This window comes from Pelobates fuscus, chromosome 1, assembly GCF_036172605.1.
Source record: "Pelobates fuscus isolate aPelFus1 chromosome 1, aPelFus1.pri, whole genome shotgun sequence".
In the NCBI taxonomy this organism is placed as follows: domain Eukaryota; kingdom Metazoa; phylum Chordata; class Amphibia; order Anura; family Pelobatidae; genus Pelobates; species Pelobates fuscus.
In genome coordinates this window covers 125,593,453-125,615,604 of record NC_086317.1, presented here as the reverse complement: position 1 = coordinate 125,615,604, position 22,152 = coordinate 125,593,453, and the positions used below count along the sequence as shown (strand labels likewise).

The 22,152-nt window shown below is 35.0% G+C and overlaps 1 protein-coding gene across 1 annotated transcript in view; it reads right to left on the bottom strand.

Annotated features, from left to right (window-relative positions):
- CNKSR2 (connector enhancer of kinase suppressor of Ras 2) overlaps nt 1-22,152 on the bottom strand; it is a 354,304-nt gene that overhangs the window by 53,741 nt on the left and 278,411 nt on the right. Inside the window, exons 20-22 of the mRNA XM_063450253.1 lie at nt 17,625-17,701; nt 15,730-15,830; nt 10,088-10,616 (exon numbers count right to left, since the gene is read on the bottom strand). Of these exons, the coding sequence (XP_063306323.1) occupies nt 10,088-10,616; nt 15,730-15,830; nt 17,625-17,701 (707 nt within the window). The remainder of the gene's footprint in view (nt 1-10,087; nt 10,617-15,729; nt 15,831-17,624; nt 17,702-22,152) is intronic.

The window sequence follows — 22,152 nt, the reverse complement described above, 5'->3', positions numbered from 1 at the left end:
GGCAGGTTGGAAAGGGATAGTTGGACTCTACATCATCCCCTGGATCTTGCCATGGTGGAAAGAATTTTGAGACATCAGAAAGCTACCCATAGTCTATCTTCCCATCACTCCATTGGCATTGACTCCCCACTCCTGTGTGAAGATTGTCAGAAATGCCTGATATTGTCTAGCCATTAATTTAGTTTTTTTTCTAGGCATTATTGTAGCCATTGTTGCATGTCAGCACAGTAATAGACACCTTTTGTATGGCCTTTTGTGGCTGCCAGAATTAATTCCTGATTATTATTATTATAATTATTATTATTTATTTATTTATTTTCCGGTAATGAAAAGTTAAGCTGCAGCATGGACAGAATTACATTTTTGGGGGGGTAAAGTGTTTCGGTCAAAATTACTTTTTCTTTCGTGCACAAGTTTACTACTCAGGGAAAGTCTTGGAGCTAGAAAAGGGAGAGGTCCAAGTCTTTAAGATCTGAAGAAAAGCAGAGAAGAGCTTAATGTTAATGCGTTTTAAAGGGTGAATGTTTGTGGCAGTTCTTGTAAATCAAGGTAAGGAGCTTGAATTATTAGCGTAAAACAGAGAAATGCAATGACAAAGAAAAAAAGATAAATTGGGTGGTCAATAACTAGGATCATCAATATGACATTTTGAAATAATTAAGGTGGGAAAAGATTAGTATGTTTTTTTAAGCAAGACATTTATGGACTCTAGCTAAAAATGGTGGAGTACAAGGGAATGGGATTGAATAAAAGATTGAAAAGAAAGGGCAAAGAAAATCAGATACAACATATGGCATCATGCCTTGCTAACATAATATATCAATATTGTAAACAATTTGTTTATTTTTCTCCAGATTATGAGCTATTGATATCTACCATAGATCATGCAGTTCACTTGTTATTTAACACCAGTTTAAAAAAAAAAAAAAACCAACTATAAACATGTTTGTCCCTTTATATAGCCACTAAGGGTATTCTTCCCAAAATATAATCTAGAAAAATAAAAATAAAAATCTTAAAAGAGATAAACAAACAAACAAAAAAAAAAGCAAAACATGGCGGTAGGGCCGTTTCCTCTCCAGTATTTTTCTACTTGCTATAATTCAGTGTACCTGATATTTAGTATGGTTTTGATAGCAAAACCCTTCGCTTTGTATCAATCAGATTTTAAATAATAAGAAATTGTAGAAACAAGTCAGAGATCAGAAAACACAAAGCACTCAATTTTTCACAGCACTTAAAGTGAGATATACCTCATATTCTGAGAATGGTATTGTCATGTTCCAAAGCTGCTTCAAACAATGCAAATTAGGAACTTGGACTTCACTCAAAGAAAGTGCCTCAATCCACACAGATAGGAAGTAAAAAATATAGTCTACCTTTATTTGTAAAAAAAAAAGCATAATGTGGCTGTAACAAACAGAGAGAGCAACGGATCAAAGGACTAACATGTATCATGTCTAGAGGCACTTTGGCAGAACTGCCACAAGGTACAAAACATGTCAATCCTTTTATCCAGTCCTCCTCCTGTTCCAGAAACATTATGTTTGTTTTTAAACAAATAAAGGCAGACAATTTTTTTTACTTACTATCCATGTGGATTGATTGATTCTTAATTTGCAGTCGATCAGTTTAGAAAATCTTCTGTAATTTTATGCTCAGTCCCCAGTCTAGTACAATAACTCTGCAAAGAATAATTAGTCCGACTCATTGCCTTCTTATGGATAATATTGTCATTTTTAAGCCATTTTATATTACATAAATTATAAGTTGGCCAATGCAGTATGTAGAAAATGTAGTTCACAATAATATAAACAGTAATCCTCATATTTAAAGAGATTCATGATTTTCATTCGGCGATTTATAACAATGAGAACAGATAATTCTTCTAAGCTATTTATTTAACATCAGATGGCCTATTAGCACATCACAAGCCTTCTGCATTGCTGAAAATGCTGCACTGCAGTACAGGGGAAATACTGGTTAACTTTAGATCTGTGACTTTGGATATATGTTCAATGTATGTGTAGCATAACCACAGACAGGCAAACTTCAGGAACAAAAATATGCTGGAAAGACATTCCTTATTTGCTCAGATAGGGGAGCCTGCACCTGTATTGATACCAATATTACACAACTTCATTAATTACATTTGTAAACATATACCGTATTTTAGTATCAGCAATCTTTAAGGAACAGAATAGTTACAAATGAAATTCAAAGAAAAAAAGTTACTTGCGCACTATCCCAAATTCCTATGCACATATAAATAACTGGAGGTTTTTTTTTGTCTCACTCCAATGCCCATTAAAGTGTAAGCTCACCTGCCACATCAAGGCAAAACCTTTAGGTGAGTCCTACAATGACAATTCAACTTGCTGCTTTCAGCTAAATGGTATAATCCGTAATGAGACAGCGAGGATATATTTCTAAATCCCTACACACTTATTAATCTTTAATAGGGAACAAATGTGTATGTATTGGGGTTTAGAAAAAGACCCCTCTTTGTTTAATTTTGTAGAATAGTTACAAACACTGACAAAGTCAAAATATCTTTGAGAATCTGTCCCACCATAAAGACTACACCATTGTGTATCTTATTGAATTCCAACCATAAGAATTCACTGGTTTACAACTATTAATTCCCACTGTCAGTTTGTATTGGTTACCTGTCTTCAACATCCTATATAAAACTTAATTAACCCCCTATTTTGTATCCTACTCCCCATTATTTAATTTTAATTTTAAGCTCATGCACTACCTCACTCTGTATTTTTGTAAGTGTTCCTCGACTTAAAATATGATAGAGAGTACATATATTGCACTCTCCTTGATATCACATCAATTACTTAATAGTCAGTTAGCATCAAGACTATTATACATTAAGTCAACATTCTGCTTAAGAGACTATGGATATTAAACACTATGAGTATAAGCCAGATTCAAAGAGCCCAGCACAAAACATTTTTCAAATCACGTTTCTTCTAAAGTCTTCAACAAGTCATAGTTTAGTGTTGAGACCTAAAAGGCTACAGCAATTTATTTAAGACTAAACAGGTACTATTCTGTGTGCAAAGTGCTACATGCTTGTGAGCCATGGCAATTGCACCATTTTGAGAATCCCAACTGTTTCCTTGTTGCTTTTTGTTTTTGCTTTGATAAATATGCCCTTATGTATTAGTGTAAAAAAAAATAAAAAAAAAAAAAAAAAATATATATATATATATATATATACACATTTATTTTAAAGAGTCAGTTTAAAATAGAATATATATGAAACAGATTAAAAACATGTACAGGGTGTATATGCCAGCACTGTTGTGCAATTGACATTTGGGACGCTCTGCAAGACAAACATGAACATTTTGCTTGAAGTTGGCACATTAATGTAAGCTGTGTACTGAAAGGATTCACAAGAAAAAATTACAAGGGAATTCTGGAAGAACTTCAAGCACATATTAGGAGGGAAAATGTTCTGTGTTCCCACTAGGTGACCATAAACTCCACAATGAGAAGAGTATTCTTTCCTTAACATGACAGCTGACCTGTCATATCTAATTACCTCAGCCCATTGATGCACAGCAAGGCAATCATACATCAATGAACTTCAATAGTTCTTCCTAGGCCACTGCTAATCCTTCTGTTCAATTGGGAAAAGATAAGTTCGAAAAAGAAATATTAATAACAAAGTAGTTAATCTTTAGGGATAATGACTAAATAATAGACCCCTGTGTTCAACTGCTTGTAACTACTAACTTCAAAATCATAATGTGACTAATTGGCAAATGACACATTTTTTTAAGATAAACGACACTAGGGAATGCTATAAGTAAATGGATCTGAGAATGTGAATCATTATAAGTAAAAATGTCTAAAAAATAAAATAAAAAATCAAGATCGTGTTCGTATGTTAGTTGGAATGCCAGAGGCCCCTTTAAATACTTATATCGCTTCCTGTGATTTAACTAGGATTTCATGACAGAGGTAGATAGTGTATATATATATATATATATATATATGTATATATATATATATATAAAAAGAAAAGGTTCCTACATGGCTTTGTTGTTTGGGCAACAACGGAATTTGAGGCATAACTGGGATACACCGAGCCCCAATGCAAGAATTAAAAAAATTGTCCCATTGTTGTTCCCCCCTACAGTGGGATGTGTGTGATGGCCGAGTGTGATTGTGGTTGGTTAAGTGTGATATGGTGTGTGGATTTGGCTGATTGGGACTGTTAATGTGGTACAGACTGAATGTGCGTGGAGTTGTCGAATTGTATTTGTGTTCAGGGTTGAACGAGTGTGTTTGTTTGTAGGGGGTGTTTACAAAAAATAATAATAATAATTAAATGTGTTTTTATGCCCCTCCTTCTTACAATATTTGGTGTTATAATATTTAGTGGGTGTACGATACCAGCTGACTGCATCCATGGTGGTCCACACTTCAGAGGAGTACAAACCACATAAACACACTTCCTGATCTGGTGGTCAGTAAATAAATGAGCCATGGTAGTAGCAATCATTGTAAGCCTGGAAGGTTTGCCAATGAATGGAAGATGTAAATGTAAAGTTGTATTGTATACTCCGGAAGAGAAATGTAATTTTGTGTTAAGTTTGTACAATAGCAAAGGCTTCCATTTCAGCTTTAGTGAAAAATAACAAGTTTATTTTAGGGAGGTTTTCTGTAATTCTGAATTCCTTGCTTAGCCACAAAAGCATACAGACCTTTAAAAGGTATCAAATTAATCTGATAAAACAACCTCTCTAGTTGGAGAAATCCACATCTTTAATGTTCTTAAAGCAATTAATCATTCCCTCTTTGTAGGTTAAATATCCTTTATCCAAGTCTCATTGATATTTGTTCAAGGTGAAACACTGCATCTCCAGACTACAACCACCATGACAACTTCAAAAAACAGAAGTGGTCATGATGGTTGGAGTAACCCTTTAACCGGTTAGTCTCCACCTGCACCTATTTCAGTTCCATAAATCCTATAATACTTGTTGTGCCTAAAAACGAACCACAAATTTAGATGGTTTAGATAGAAGCAGTTACATATTTATACTCCCGTTTATAAAGGAAAGCTGCTTATGGGTTTCTGCAGCTGCTAACTGGCATTGTTATATAGTCTATTGTCTACGACATATTCCTAGTCCTTCTTGTTTAACAATATAACTAAATCAATCACTAACTTTAGCTCTATCTAAACGGAATCTCTCCAGGCACTTGCTTGTCCAGTCCCCAATTTATCCAAATCCCCCTGCATAGAGGCAATATCAGCTCACACTGCATAATCTTATCGATTTTTTTTTTTTTTTATCATCTACATTCACTGAATGTGAGTTTAGATGCCCATTTTATCATCATTAAGAAAGAGATTAAAAAGAATTGGGCCTGGCACATATGGTCCATTTAGAGCAGTCTCTGTTTGGGATCAGTGGCTCATTATCAGTAGCTTGGGTAGCATTTCCCATTTTATTTACATTTTCTTAATGTTGTTCTTGCTAACATCTGCCTGAAAGCCAAACACAAATTAAATAAAATGAAAGAAAATCGAACAAAAACAAGGCACCTCTCAGCTCTGACATGTTGCTGGGGTGGGTGCATTTGTAATCCAAAAGACATTTGAAAGGCGGCATTTAACATTAGTGAGAGTATGTTCATTATAGTCAATAAGACAAGCTATGGATTTGGCATATGCACAATTTCCCTCCTTGCCACGGTGCAGAGTACTCAGTGCTTATCTAATGACTTCATAATTATTTTGAAAATGGAGGGAAAAAAAAAACAGTGTCACGATGTGCCAAATGCTAATTCAAATAGTTGTTATCAATTACAAGGCGAGGTGCAAATCACGGCAGCACAAAATTATTCAAAATCATACAGCAAGTTTTTCAAAACCGGTGAACAGTGTATTATGGGAAAGTAATGTCTTTAAAGGGTTCTGGGGACATCATAATAAACCACAAGACTGAAGTGGTTTATAATTGTCTCCAGAATCCTGTAACATCACAATAATTTATCTTTCATAATTTTAGGTTAGGGTTAGTGTTGATGTCAATTTGGGATCCAACAGGAATAAGGGCTGGGTACAAAGCTGGATAAAATCCAATGCAAATAGATGGAACTGTGTTAGGATACATTTCTGGTCACAAGATTTATCAACCTTTCTCACCTGTCACATTTTAGCCAAAATAGACAAATTGAAGAAAAACAAAACAAAACTCAAAAATCAGCAATTTTGAGCTAATAATGTGAAATTCACATAGAACAAGTTTTTAACTCCTGACAGTACTCATTAATCAGTTATCCATTTAGATAGCAGGTTAGTTAACCTGAGAAACATTGCAAGAAGTATTTATATTATCAATATGACTATACAGTCCCTGACGTATTGATTTTGCGCACAGAAGTTTCACAAATGTCTAAAACTGAAACCAAATTGTACAAAATAAAAAAAAATCATACTTAAAGGGACGCTATAGTCATCAAAACAACTTCAGCTTAATGATGCAGTTTTGGTGTTTAGATAAAACACCTGCAGACTCACTGTTCAATTCTCTACCATTTAGAAGTTAAATCACTTTGTTTATGCAGCCTTAGTCACTCCTCCCTGCATGTGACATGCACAGCCTTCATAGACACTTCCTGTAAAGAGTCATCTAAATCTGTTTGATTTACAATTTCTTATCTCCTGCTCTGTTGATAGCTTGCTAGACCCTGCAGAAGCCCCCTGTATGTAATAAAAGTTAAATTTACAGAGCAAGAGATAGAAACTCAAAGTAAGTTACATCAGATTGAAAATGAAGCCATTTTGTTTTCATGGTGGCTATGTCAGTTACAGCCAGGTGTGGCTAGGGCTTCATAAACAGAAACAAAAGGGTTTTAACTCATAAATGGCAGAAAATTGAGAGGTAAAACTTCAGAGGCATGCTCCATACACAAGAACTGCTTCATTATGCAGTTTTGGTTCCACAAAAGGTCTGGCACAACTCATCTGCAAAATGAGAACGTGGACTTTAGGGAGTAAGATAATAACCTTTACCAAGTGATTAAAAGAAACCGAGGGGACTTACTTTTTTGGTGACTATAATGTACCTTTAATTTAGAAAAATATATATAGTCCCATCAAAATATGATAGAGTTTAGTGCAAATAGCCATTGAACTCTATATAGTGACAGTTATTTAATCTAACTTAACAAGTTCCTATGAAGTTTTGAATTGCACAACAAGCATTTAACATTTGTAACATGACGTAATAAACATTCCACAAAACATATTGTATAACAATTCACAATAAAAAACGCCAAACATTTATAAACAGTTCATAGCACTTGATCTAAGTCTGGCTTAGGTTAGGGATGGTTTAATGGCAATTTTCCAAGGGTTTTAATAAGACTGAGAAGAATTTTGATATAAGAGCAATACAACCACATGGTAATGGTACAAATACAAACAAACAATCCACACATAATGAAACACTAACCCCTTCAAACCATTACTAAAGTATCCTCTAAAATAACTTAGTAATACTGGGTACCCAAAAATAACCAAATATCAACAGTTGCAAAATTATTATAATAGCTTTTCACACAATTAAAAAAAAAAAAAATCTAATGCTGATATATAGGTTGTCTCAAATATCCCACAGTTAAAGGGAACCTGTGATCAGAAAAAATATTCACATAGTTCATGATGTGGGCTGTTTAATTTGTTTTTGATTTTTGAAATATTTTGTTTCTAAGACAGTGTTAACATTGCATTTCAATTAATCAGCCTTAAACTAAATTTTATGTACACTTGATGATCTCCATAATTCACTTTCTGATTATTATTTTTTTTATCAATTATAAAACATACTGCACAGAAGTTGCATCCAATCAGGAAGAGTGTTTCGGAAATAGTTCTAAAACAGGAGGTACAGGAGAAAACTGTAATAATAGAAGGAGTTCTAACACATGTCATGGTGAAATAAGTGCAAATCGGTTATAAAAACTGGTATAGATGATTGAATAATTCACAGTTTGACCCTTAGCAGTGCATAGACTGCTGACTTAATAATCTTAACACTATAGACATTTATTTAAATAAACAAGCATACATATGTTTAGGGTGCCCAGGACACTTTAAATTACAATAAGTATCCAGGTGAAAGAAAATACCTTAAATTCCCGCAAACATTGCTTGTCAACCCCCAAATAAACAGGTCACAATGGAAGCTGCATCACACAATATCTTTACTTGGTATAATTTGGAAAATGTACACACACACATTACAATGTCTGATGTCATAAATAACACAGATTTCAAACTGTCCAAGGCCTCGATTTAATATTGTTCGATAAGCTTTCTTAAATAATTGAATATTTTGGGATAAACTTTAAAAACATTTTTTTCCAGAGTATTAAAATATCAAAAAAATATGTAAAAATATATCAATAAATATAAGCATATTACAAAACTAAAATATTTTTCATAATATTAAGTCATTTTAAAAGTTTATCCAAAAATGTTAAAATCATTAGAAACATTATCCAACAATATTAAAATTGAGGCCCAAGTCAGAATTGCCCTACTTTTAAAGGGACACTATAGTCTTCCGAACAAGTACAGCCTAAGGTGAGTATAACAGTTCCCTTCAGGCTTTTTCATGTAAACACTACCTTTTCAGAGTAAGTGCTATGGAATCTGTTGGCCCTATATAAATGGCAATAATAATAATAATACATTGCCTTTAGGGACACCTCCAAGTGGCCACTCCTTAGATGGCCACTGGAGGAGCTTCCTGGGTCAGTGCTGCCGAAAAAGCAGCACTGACGTTCAGCGTTCCCACACTCTGCATGGAGATGCTGAATTTTCCTCATAGAGATGCATTGACTCATCTCTATGAGGAGGTCCTGATTGGCCAAAACAGCATTTGGCCCCGGCCCCTTGACGAATTGAGCCAGTCCAATGCTTTTCCCATGGGAAAGCATTGGATTGGCTAAAAATCGGCCCTTTTGATGATGTCACAAAGTGGGCAGAGCCAGGTCGGTGAACCCGCGCAGCGCTGGAAATAAGGTGAGTTTTAAACTTTTATAGGGGAGCTAAGGGGGGACAAACCACCTAAATGGTGGCTTAAACACTATAGGGTCAGGAATACATGTTTGTGTTCCTGACCCTATAGTGTTCCTTTAACTCCCCAGATGTTGTTGCACTAAAATTTTGGACCCACAGATGTTGCTAAACTTCAACTTCCATAATTATCTGCCTCTCTATTGCTTTCATATAATTTTGTGGAGTTATTTTTAATCAATATCTGAATATACTAGAGTTTCAAAATCATGATCCAAGTTCTGTGTGCACAGTGTAAATACAAATTTCCAATTGTTAAGCAGAAACTATTTATTCATATATCTCCTTCAAAATGACTAAAACAATCTCCAACCACTTTCTCAAGCAAGCATTTATCAGATTTTCTTAATAAACGGTTGTTATGTGCAGCCAAATAAGGATCTCAGGATATAAATATGCTTGTGCTTAAGTTAAGTAAAAACAACTTTAAGAGGGTTGCTGGATTAATGAACGAGGTTTACTACAGTATTTAAATATATTTATTATCTAATAAAAATATAATTGTTATCATACACTTGATACTCTTTTTGATTGAAGAATCGTGGAGATAATTTGCTTCATTTTATATACCTTGTGCTAAGTTGGGAGTTCTTAAACTGTGATTTTGTACTTTTAATGAAGTATGCAGCCTGTGACATTATTACTGAAAGACTAATTAGAACAAGTGCTAATTAGCAGCTTTAGCTTTTATAGCCAGGCATAATCTACTGTAAAGTTAGGTACTACAGGACACACTTAGAACAACTATCAAGATTTAATGAGGCACTACCAAATCACTTTATATTCATTAAGTACATGATTTACTGGTATAGGTAATATTTGTGTAGCCGTGATGTTCCAATATAGATGTGTGATGCACCTTCCATTGAAATATTCCCTGATTAAGCAGCATTTCCATTTTTAACAATAGCTTTTTTCTATTGCAAGATTAGTATCATGTAAATTTGCAGACAGTGTGATACCTACTTGCTTCATCTGGTTTTTCTAGATCCTCTGAAGATCCTTCCTCTTGTATGTCTTGCTTTGGAGAGGACTCTGTTGGTTCCAAAATACTCACTGGTGACAATGGAGCACAATGGCTTAAGCTGGAATCTCTTGGTAGAGTAAAACTACGTGGTTTTGCCCCACTGTTACTAAACACATGTAATCTACCACCATCGACCAAAGGAAAGGGGCCATAGTGGTCTTGCAGGTGGCACTTCTGAGCTGGAAGAGTAGATTGTCGTCTGTGATCCGGAGAAACAACATTTGGGTCAGAGAACACGGAGTCCTCCAGGGGAAGAGTCTGAAGGTAATGAAGTCCTGAGCTAGTTAACGGAGTCTCAATTAAATCCTGCCAAGACCGTCGCTGACTAGCAGTTTTCCTTATTGGAGAATCAGTGGTGCTTCCAATTGCTTCCTGTCGATACTCCTCATGTGATAACTGTGATTGTGATGTTTCCGTGGAAGACAGTCGACTGTGTTTTGGTTCCACAAAAGGGCTGGCACAACTCATCTGCAAGTAACAAGAAAGTGGACTTCAGGGAGTAAGACAATAACCTTTACAAAGTAATTAAAATACACTGAAGAAACGTGTTTTACTTTTTTAGAAAATAAACTTAAGAAAAAGTGATACATTAATGTTAACTAATATAATCAATATTACAAATGTGGTTTAAGTCTTCTGTACATATCCAACTTAAGCCACAGTAAGTAATTCTGCATCCAAATTCCACAAAAATCTTAAATATTCATATTTTTCTTATTGAAGCCACAATGAGTTTTATAGCATGGAGACGTGTCTATGATTTTCATTATGTGCAATTTTGCAAGGGAGCCAAGTTGCCACTGCCTACATTAAGTTTGATGCACAACAACAACTTAATTTGGTTGTATAACATATTTGAGTTTAATTCATTGTGTCTTATCTCATTTTCAGTATCCCCATGTGTGTATCTAATTCTTTCCCTACAATAGTAAATATAAAAGTATATATATATATACACACACACACACACACACACACACACACACACACTGGAGATAGTTATTTTGTCCATTTCATTTTGCTTGCACATATATAGCATGTGGGATTAATTTATTGGGTTGCTTCCATTACCATTTTCTTACTTTTCTTTTTCTTTTTATTTATAATGACCTGTCAGGCACTACTATGCTACTTCTACAACAACTTCTGTTTTTGTTGCAATGCATTAACTTTTCTCTCCCCAAGCTCAAAAGGCTAATCGAAGCGTGGGCCCTGTGCCTCAAGGGTATCAGCTACACCACGCTGACGAGGCTCAAACAAGGCCAAAATGATCGTTTGGGATTGGTGCATATATCTCATGCAGAGAGAACTTGCCAACATTTCTGTTCTCAACTGCCCTTATGGGTGGGATTAGTTTTTTTTTGTTTTTTTTATGTAACAGAAACATTCAATTGCATATATTCAGGTGTAGTCTGCACAGTTAACGTACATATTAAAACACGAAATATAAACACATTCATGTAGTGATAGTCATGCTTAAATTACTATATATTACTATATATTCTGATCATTAAACATTAATTAAGGTTTTATCCTAATCACAGAAAGATTAACATCAGTGTAAGGGGGAAACAAAATAGAAAATTACAAAATATACATAATAAAATATACAATATGCAAAAAAAAATACTCTTCTAATCCAGTCCCAAGAACAATATTTGATAATAAAGGCTAAACAAATTTTACATATTTTACACAGGGGATCAACCTATAGGGGAAAACAGCAGATAATAATATATATCAATGTTGGGCAGTATGTATTATGAGAGCAAAATTAATTCTTTATAATATGTAAACCAAACCTCCCATATCTTATTGTGTTTTGTTATATTACCATCATTATAATATACTGCTTTTCCCATTACCCCTTGGAAGTTAATCTGTGTTCTTATTTCTTCTATACTGGGAGATTACTCCTTTCTCCAATATCAAGCCATACATAGTTTCACCGCCATCAAAATATGAACAACTAGATATAACAATGGTCTAGATCAGGCTTCCCCAAACTCCGGCCCTCCAGATGTTGCTGAACGGCAACTCCCATGATTCTATGAATGAAATAGATAGGCTGAGGATCATGGGAGTTGTAGTTCAGCAACATCTGGAGGGCCGGAGTTTGGGGAAATGTGGTCTAGATAGATAAGAGAGGTCAAGGTGAAAAAGAAATTGCTCTAAGGTTAAAGAAATGCCAATTTTCAAATCTGTAAAGATTTCTGTAACTTTCAATTTCAGATGATTTAGTTTAAGACAATCCCACCAAATATGCTTTAGTGAGCCAACATTTCTATTACATCTCCAACAAAGATTAGAAGTGTTTGGTTGAAATTCACATAACTGTATGGGCACCTGTGTATAATTAGAAAAAAAAATGTCTCCTGTATTTTCACAAAATGGATAGATTTCCCAATCGTTTTAAAAAAAGTTTTTTTGTCAAATGTTTTTCCCATTCTTTAATAGATTTTGTTTTCCCATTTTGATTTAGGGAATATATGGCTTTCCTAATCTTAGAAAATATCTTTGCAAAATCTCCAAGAAGGAGCTTATTTAAAGGTGATTCATTTATTATTATAACTTTACGTAAGAAATCTTCTATTCTTATATATGTATATAGTTCTTAATTATCAAGATTTGATCTTATTTGTAGATCTGAAAACTTACAGATTTTACGAGCATAGTATATATCTTTTATTCTCACTAATCCTGCGTCTGACCAACGTTTCAGATTCTAATCTTGGATAAATAATTTCAAAGCTTTCAGTGGGGTATGCTTAGAAAGTTTCTGGTCTGTAAAAAAAAAAAAGCTTCTTTATTGGCTCTACAACTTAGAAGACTTGATTAATAACTAAGTTGTCAATCTTCAAATTTCTAAAGATGTTTTTATCTATCCAAAAAGATGGAAAGGATCAAATTTGCCACACATCTTTCTTTTATACGTATACCAAGGTTTCATAAAAGAATAATTGATTCCCTATTCAAGAAAATGTGAAAACAGAATAGTGTCATGAATAAGAAAAACGTTGGGAAAGGATAAACTCCCCCTCTGATGTTCTAGTTTTCATTGTTTCAAGGGCAATTCTAGATTTTATTAGTCCCCCATACATATAATACAAATAATCTGTGAAATGATCTCAACATTAATCTGGGGATTCAAAGAGGTATTATCCAAAATAAATATTCTAACTTGGGGAGTAAATAAGATCTAAGAGTATTTGTCCTCCCAAGCCAAAAAAGTTATATTTTACTCCATTTATCTGTCAACTCTGTCATCTGTCTAAGCAGTTCATTATAGTTTTCCTAATTCCAAGAACTAATGTTAAAATGTATCTTGATTCCAAGATACAAGATGGATTTATTAAACCACTTAAATCTAGAGTTTTTTTTATATAAAGATTCAACCCTGTGAATGTGTGAGATTGTTATGAATAACTTTGGTCTTATGAATATTGATTTTATAGTTAGATAGGTAACGAAATAGACATTTCTGGATTATTCTTGCTCAAAATTACGTCATCGGCAAATAACGTTATTTTCTGTTTTTGGCTTGCTAAAAAAACACCTGAAATATTACGTGATAATCTGATATAAGCTTCAAGAGACTCAATGGATAAGATATATAGGAGGGGTGCTAATGGACAGCCTTGTCGAATGCCATTCCCAATAATAATCCAAGTAGAATTTAGGCCGTTGCCATAAACTTTCGCTAAGGGAGTAGAGTAGGTGATAGGTCTTTAAATGTTCCCTCTATACCAGGGCTGTTCAACCTGCGGCCCCACAGATGTTGCTGAACTACAACTTCCATGATTCCCTGGCTATCTGTTTCATTGAAAGAATCATGGGAGTTGTAGTTCGGCAACATCTGAGGGGCCGCAGGTTGGACAGGCCTGCTCTATACCAAAGGCAGATAGGGTTGATGACAAGAATTTCCAATTTACTCTGCCGAACGCCTTTTCATCATCAACAGCAATACAATTGGAAGGTATTTGTTCTCTATTAACTTCTGTCAAAAGGTGTAGGATCTTTCAAATGTTATCGCCGGCTGATCTCGATCTTATAAATCCTGTTTGGTCTATATGAATTAAATCAGAAATAACCACGCTAAGTCTATCAGCCAGAAATTTTTTAAATATTTTTATATCTTGGTTTATTAATGAGATCGGGCGATAACTACTTATAAAACAAAGGTTCTTTTCCTGGTTTTGGAATTGGTGATATCATTGCTCTCAACAAGGCTGATGAAAAACAATTATTACAATACCTCTTTTCCGCAAATAAATTGCACAGGAGGGGGGTTACCATTGGTTCAAATAATTTATTAAATTGTGCTGTGTATCCATCAGGGCCTGGGGCCTTATTGTTTTTAAGATTTATAATTACTTTTTTTTATCTCCTCTATACTAATGGGTTTATTCATATTATTTAGTTTATCTAAATTGAGTTTAGGCAAAGAAAGTTTAGAAAAAAACACAGAGTTACTCGGTTGTCCTTTAAATTGTAGAGAGATGCATAATAGTTAGCAAAAGCTTCTCCTATGTTCTAAGGGGAGAGATGAACTTTTTCCCCTTTTATACATTTTTTTATCCCATATTTCTTTGGGTCTGGTTTAAGCTTTTTAGAAAGATTTCTCAACTCGATTGTTACTATTATACCATCTTTGGTTTAAATAAGTAATAGATCTTTTAACTTTTTCTTCTAGTCGAAATTTAATCTGGAGCTGAACTGCTTTAATCTGTGTATAAATTGACTGAGCTGGATTTTTTTATTACATTGTTCCAGTTTTGCAAGTTGAATATGAAGATCTGCCAAATCTGCTCCTTTTGCTTTTCTGGATTTTTGCATCCATTTTAATTAAATACCATCTCATAACACATTTGAACGTTGCCCAAAGGGTCTCATTAGAAACTTGACCGTTATCATTTATCTTCAGGTTCTCTCTGTAATTGCACAAGTGAGCAAAAAGACCTGAGCAGGGATTTACCGAAGGGCAAACTACTAAGAACTAGAGTTCCTCTAAGCTTTTGTCCATTTTCAGAGTTCTTATATTTTCTGTTTTTGTTGCAATGCACTAACAAACTAGTCTATCCCCTTTGGTAAACCCAAAACTTGCAAATAAAATAAAAACTTACTTTGAACAAGTACTGGGTGAAACTATCCTTTAGTGTTTCCACACCCATCCAACATCACAATGTATCACTTTTTCCCTCTAGGTGGTCCAATCAAATGCTTCTCTTTGGTTCTCTCATTTGGTTGGACCATTCTCTCTCCTACAGAGAGCATGCGCATGCACAAGGGTAGAAGCACATAACATCGGTCTCAAGCATTCTCTGATGACAGCTGTAATTTTTTTGCACAGAACTAACATAAGGCAGCCCAGGACAGAGTTGCAAATATATCTGTATGTGTAGTGTTTCAAGCAGAACATCTGCACAGATACAGATACCTACCACCGTGACCAATTTAAAAAGCAGAAATGGTTATACAGATTGAAATAACCCTTTAATAATTCCTATGTAAGTCTGATGGTATAAGTACAAAACAGAAAATTAATTTATACAACTCATGTTGGAAAATGCCAAGTGCTTACCGAGGCTGGCCTAGGATATGTGTCATAAGGTGGTGGTGGACTGTCTTGTTTGGGCGTTGATGGTGTGTCAACTTCTTCTTGGTCACTCTCACTCCAATAATCTAAGAAGGTGAGATGCATATCAATATCAATATTAAAATGTAACGCATCAGGAAAAGAACGCTTGATCATCACCTACAGGTAAACCGCCTTTAAACAGATATAAAAGCACAGTGCAAGGAATTAATGTCACCACCTCTTCAGCTAATAGAAGGGAAAGTAAAAGAAGCATATCTGCACTGACAAAACAATAGTACAATGTGTTGTTTAAAGCCAATGTCTTCATAAACCTTGATAGAGAGGAAGAAGGAGAACGGATAGCATTAACAATGCAGCTAAGGCTCATTTACTTTCTCATTCATAAATAAATACCCTCTTCACCCCCCAAAAAATATTACTCATGGAGTTTTTTTTTTTTTTTTAGCTTCCTTTCATTAGTGCTTCTAGATATAAAAGTACCTGATTTCTATTCAATCATTTTATAATGGCAGTTCTGGTGCAAATTTACATATTATTCTCCAATCATACAATCAAACATATGTAAGCAGGTGCAGTAGAAACATGCAGTTGCCCACATCACATCCCTGACACACAAACAAACTCCCACTACTCCTGGGCAGAGCAAAGGCACCACACTGGACGACAGGGAAGCCACCCTCCAGCAAAAGGTAGGAAACTGGAGGGTGGGTTTAAAAATGTTTTTAAATGTGTAGTATGTCTGTGTGTGTTTGTGTGTGTCAATGTCTGTCAGTGTATGTGCCTGTGTGTGTGTCAGTATGAGTGTGTCTGTGTGTGTGTCAGTATGCCTGTCTGTCGGTGTCAGTATGTCTGTCAGTGTTTGTATCTATGTCTGTCAGTGAACGTGCCTGTTTGTGTCCGTATGTCTGTCAGTGTTTGTGTCAGTATGTCTATCAGTATATGTGTCTGTGTGTGTGTCAGTATGTCTGCATATGTGCTTGTGTGTATGTCAGCACCTCTATCAGTGTATGTGTCTGTGTGTGTCAGTATGTCTGTCAGTGTATGTATCTGTTTGCGTCAGTATGTCTGTATTTATGTGTGTCAGTATGTCAGTCAATGTGTCTGTGCACGACCAACCTTGCATTTGGGGCCCAAAAATAATTCTTGCACCAGGGATCTGTGGTGGAGGGTGTGATTGCATGTAAGGGAGTGAGGGGGCACGTTCTATGGGGGCCCTAGCAAATGCTTGCCCAGGGTCCAATTATTATTAAAGAAGGCCCTCCAATCATTAGTAAAGACGGCCCTGACTCCAATGACCATTGAAGTGCAAGCTCACCTGCCCGATTAAATTCACTAACACTAAAAATTCACCTTGCTGTCTCTAATGAGCTACACATTAATAGGGCACACATGGGGTGGGAAGCAGAACTATAACATGGCTGTGTAAAACAGAAACAAATACAAAAATTAAGTAATGCGCTCAGACTCCCACTTCTCTTGGGCAGCAGTAATAGCAGCCTCTGAAGCAGAGCATGTGTGGCTGTCACACTGAACAACAATTTGTCCACTCTCCTACAACTATCCCGAGGTTGCCAATGGAGAAACCTGACATTCTGTATGCGTTCTCTGGTATATATCACGGAGCTTGCTGTGAAGCAGTGTTATTTTATTAATACAGAGTTTAACCATTTAAAAGTAACTTTTTTGGCATGCACAAATTTATACAAATTTCCTAGACAGGAATGATTGGAGAGTACAAAAATAGGTGTAAAATATTCTACACTAGAATAACAAACATCGATTCCAAAAAGTTAGGTTGTTGGGAAGGAAATTGAGATTGGTCTTGTCAAAATGTGCTAGTTTGCTTTATAGTTGCTATGTATTGGTTTTATACTTACTTAAGCTACTTTGATCCTGTTTTACACGTTCTCGTTCTGCAGAGCCAGAAGCCGCCAGATTTACTCTGTTAAGCCATCTACAAGAATGAAAAACAATAAAAAATAAAAACATTCACTCTGCATTGTTGAATTGAATGGAGAAATATATAACCTAACTTCTGGTTTAAGTCAAATCATTATTATTATTATTATTACTGCATATTACTGTTGTTTGACGCTATTTTCGAATGCCACTTGAACCAGTGAGATTTGTGGATAATATAATGCCTAAACAAAACAAAGGCTTTTTTATTTAGCGTTTGTCCAGTCAACACTTACATATTCCCCAATTACCAAAAAAAAAAGCCAAATATGTTTTTTAAAAAAACACAACAACAATAATAAACTTTAGCTACCCATCAGCTAAAATTGTATTGTGCAGGTTCTGTTTATGAGCAAACTGAATTTCTTCTTTGGTGTTTGAAAACGTAAATTTTACCCATATATTTTTATCTGACGATTTTGCACTCTAGACTGTATGAAAATATATGCTACAGGCATCTTGCCAAATATGGAAAAATTAAACTGCTATGAGTTTATTGGTAAATATTCAGTGAAAGCAATGTAACGTGTGTGTTTACTTGTTCAGTTCTTAACTTGCTTCAGTTCTCTTACAGCAACTCCACTGCCCAAATACAAAAAATAAAAACTTTTTAGTAGATGTACTCCCAATGAAAACATGCATGCATTTAATTATGGGTATATATAAAAACAGCTTGTAAAAGCTCAAGATCTCTGAAGTCTTTGCAAACCGACCCCTTCTAATGCAGCCCAGACATTCTGGCTGTCCAATCACAGACTTTGCAATGCAGCTCAAAGTCTTTACAAGACAGGTGCTCTGGGTAATTGCTGCCTCTTAAGTTTAGCTCCACTAAGCTAAGCTACTAGTAAATAACAGGACGGGTTGTCTGATTGATATTCAGATGGTGTTACAAGGCTAATTTGTAAGTGTGCCGATTTCCATGAAAGAAAAATGAGGACACTCTTCACACATAAAGCACGTTATGGTACATATTATGAAGAGCAGGGTAACAAAATAATATGTATATCATATGTGTAATAATAAATATGTCTACCTAGCACTAGTATGTAACTACCGCTGGACATGGAGATTTAATTTTGAATTTACCCCCAGGAAAAAAAAAAGTTGGAGATATAATAAATGAAACAAAATCTCTTTTCAAGTTGTTATAAAAAAAATCCCTTTCACGGTTGTTCCCCAAAGAGCATACAAGTCATTGAGATTTGGAGATTTTCCTTTGGTATATATTAAAAACAAAATTGGAAAAATGCTGTTGAATGTTATGAGTGTTATATCAATGCATTTGAACTGGGAAACCTACGTTCGAAGTCCAGTCAGACTACCCTCACCGATTGTAAACCTTTTCTATACCCCAAAATATCCCATTTTTACAATTGTAAAGTATAATTAGCTGCAGAAATTATATTAAACTAGATTTAAGAAAATTACAAAAATTTAAATGAAAGGATGTTCGCACCACAATGTTCATTTACCCCATAGAATGTGCAATTTGTTTATCATTCTTTAGGCTTTACCACTGTTCAGTAGTTTAAAGCAGGCTGAGGCCTGAAAATTTATCAAATTACACATTTGACCCATAGTCCTCTGATCTGGTAGCTGTGCTGAGTGTATGAGATTCACAAGTGTCAATAGAAATGTATATCTGGATACAGTTGCTCTTATCTCAAACATTATTCTTACTAATTAAACAGTTTACCCTGTGCACTCTGGCCTTTTCGTAACAGATCTGCAAGAACCAGTAAGTTAACGTCTCTGTATTTGCAAGTCATGATCAAACTATTTCAAGAAACCATAATATCAACTGTTGAAATATTTTGAAAAGAGAGACCTCGGTCATACGACGTGTTTGGCAGTCATCATTATCTGCTAGCCAGATCGCATTACAGGTTACAACCAGGTGACAAGATTTACGTAGAGCCCTTCGAAGATCATCTACTAAAAACTAATTTAAACTTTGCAAGTTCATCCAGAGTGTATTTGGTAGTTATAGCGGACAGATAAGCAACTGGAACTTCGTATTTGCTCTATACAGTAGAACCTATGCCTGGTCTTAGAAGATAAGGAGTCTTTCCAAACAAACACAGCTTAATATGGCCTCTCCCACGGAGCAAAGATCAACAAGGAAATTAACTTAAAAAGAGGTATTCACTTACGTATATTCATTACAAAATATTATGCAATGCGACTATACATTAAATCTTTTAGTTTCAATAATAATAAAAACGTGTGTGTGATCGTTTTCCTTTAAAGTGTATGTCTTCTGCATAAATCAATAAATGAATAAATAATAAGCATGAAAATGGATAGAAATTATTTATTCTGTAATTTTCCTTTTCCCCCCATTAAATCTTGTTTTTTAAATAAGTAATGTTACTTTATTATGTGTCCGACAGTTAAGTGTAATAGAGCGTTTAGAAAAATCATACAAAATGTTATTGAATCAGTAAAACACACCAGAGCATAAACCAAAAATAGGCATCACCAAAACACTATAGGTCAACGTGCATATTGAAGATTACCCAAGGCCATACTGAAATTGCACGGTGACCCATCAATCTTAAGGAAAAATAAAAACATATAGAAAATCATAAATTCCAACATGATTAAGGTTCCAGCAGACAAACCACAAAAAAACCCAGAGGATTATAAGACATACTAAGGGAAAAGGAGAAAAGAAAAAGAAGAAGGAGTAGATTAAGAAGTGCTCCCTGAATTTACTTACCTAGACACCACATCGTAGATAAACACAGAAGGAAGCAGAATTAAGAAGAGACCAAAGAAAAGATAATAAAGACATCTAATCCTTAGGTTCTATGGGAGCTCAGCATGGTTCAGTGGACACATAGGACAAGCACTCGATCCACGCTGCTATGTAAGATAATTGGTTATACAATAAATAATTATCAGTCATAATGCATGGATATTTCTATAATATGTGTGCAACCACTGCTACATTAGCTTAATCCCACAAATAATTTTTATTATACGCAAATTTAAGTACAAACACTCTTCACTTACCGACCGAGTTCCTACGATGTAAAAACTAATTGGTTGGTAAGTGGGGATGTGCTAGAGAGCATGCACTAGAAAGCAGGTCTATGTTTGTGGGAGTACCCCTGAACATAGACCAGCTCACTAACGTGGGGAATCCCTAGAATATATGTTCGAGGGAATTATCAAGACTCAGATTTGGGGGATTTCCCACACGAGAGAGCGGTTTGTATATCCGAGCAGTCAGTAAACAGGTAAGTCACTAAGTGAGGACTACCTGCATTTCTCTAAAAACATCTTATTCTGCAGCTGGGGACAATAACGTACTCTTCATTCCTACGTGTCTAACCATAATAAGAATCCTGTTTAAACACTCCTGGCTCAACAGAAGGACATCAAGCAAAAAATAAATAAAATAATGATAAAAATGTCAGGGTGATCTTTCAGCATTATATCACTTTGGAGGCATCATACGTCATATATTTCCAGTTCCTAAAGAGCTCTTTCTTTGGCTTAGTTTGTTTTGCCTTACTGTGTCTGCATCGAAATACCTACACTTCTCTCATTAATATATTTTTGTAAAGGAAATATGAATACCAAAGTAAATATGCCTAAACCCCACAGGTCACAAGCAGAACCTTTGATAATGGAAACTGTTATTAAAGCAAATATTTGATTTGGGAAATATATACTAATGCTCACAATGATTATATAACAGTTAAAAAGCATTTACAAAGGTTATCTGAATGTTGACCAGAACGTTCAAGGTTTCATTATGCTCTTAAAGAATTGCACATCGTGTTGAAATTTAAACATAATCAGTATCTTCCTGGATAAAGCAAGCTATCCATATCATCTTTTCCAGTTATGGGGCTTGAAGGATTAAGTCCTTAAGTAGACAAATTAAATCATTTATGTGAGTATATAATGGAAGTGATCCAACTGGACTAAACACGATGGAGCATGAAACGTCCAATTTGCCTTGGGCTGAGCACTATTTAATTATAGCAAGCGGAAACTGCAGAGGAATTTGTTTTTAGCAAAGAAGAATTGCAATGACTTTCAAAACACACATGCTTAATGACAAAATAGAGATCAACCATGATTTAGAGATCAACCCTGATTTAAAACTGATGAGCTAACAATCAAACCATTAATGTTGATGATTATCACTGTATGTTTGTTTTAGAAATGTATACATTTTGTTGAGGACTTCTTGCAGCTCAGTGAAAAGGTTACTGCAAGCATAATTATTACAATACAGTGATTACAAACAGGGCCAGATTTAACATAAGGCAGAGTAAACACCTGCCTACCAGCACCTGACCACTAGGGGGCACCTGTTTTCAGCACTTGTAATGTGGCTTTTCCAGCTTAAAAAGGCTGGTGGGGTGAGACTCTGTGATTTTGTGGCAATATTTACTTTTCACAGCTTTAAGATTTCTCTTTTTGACA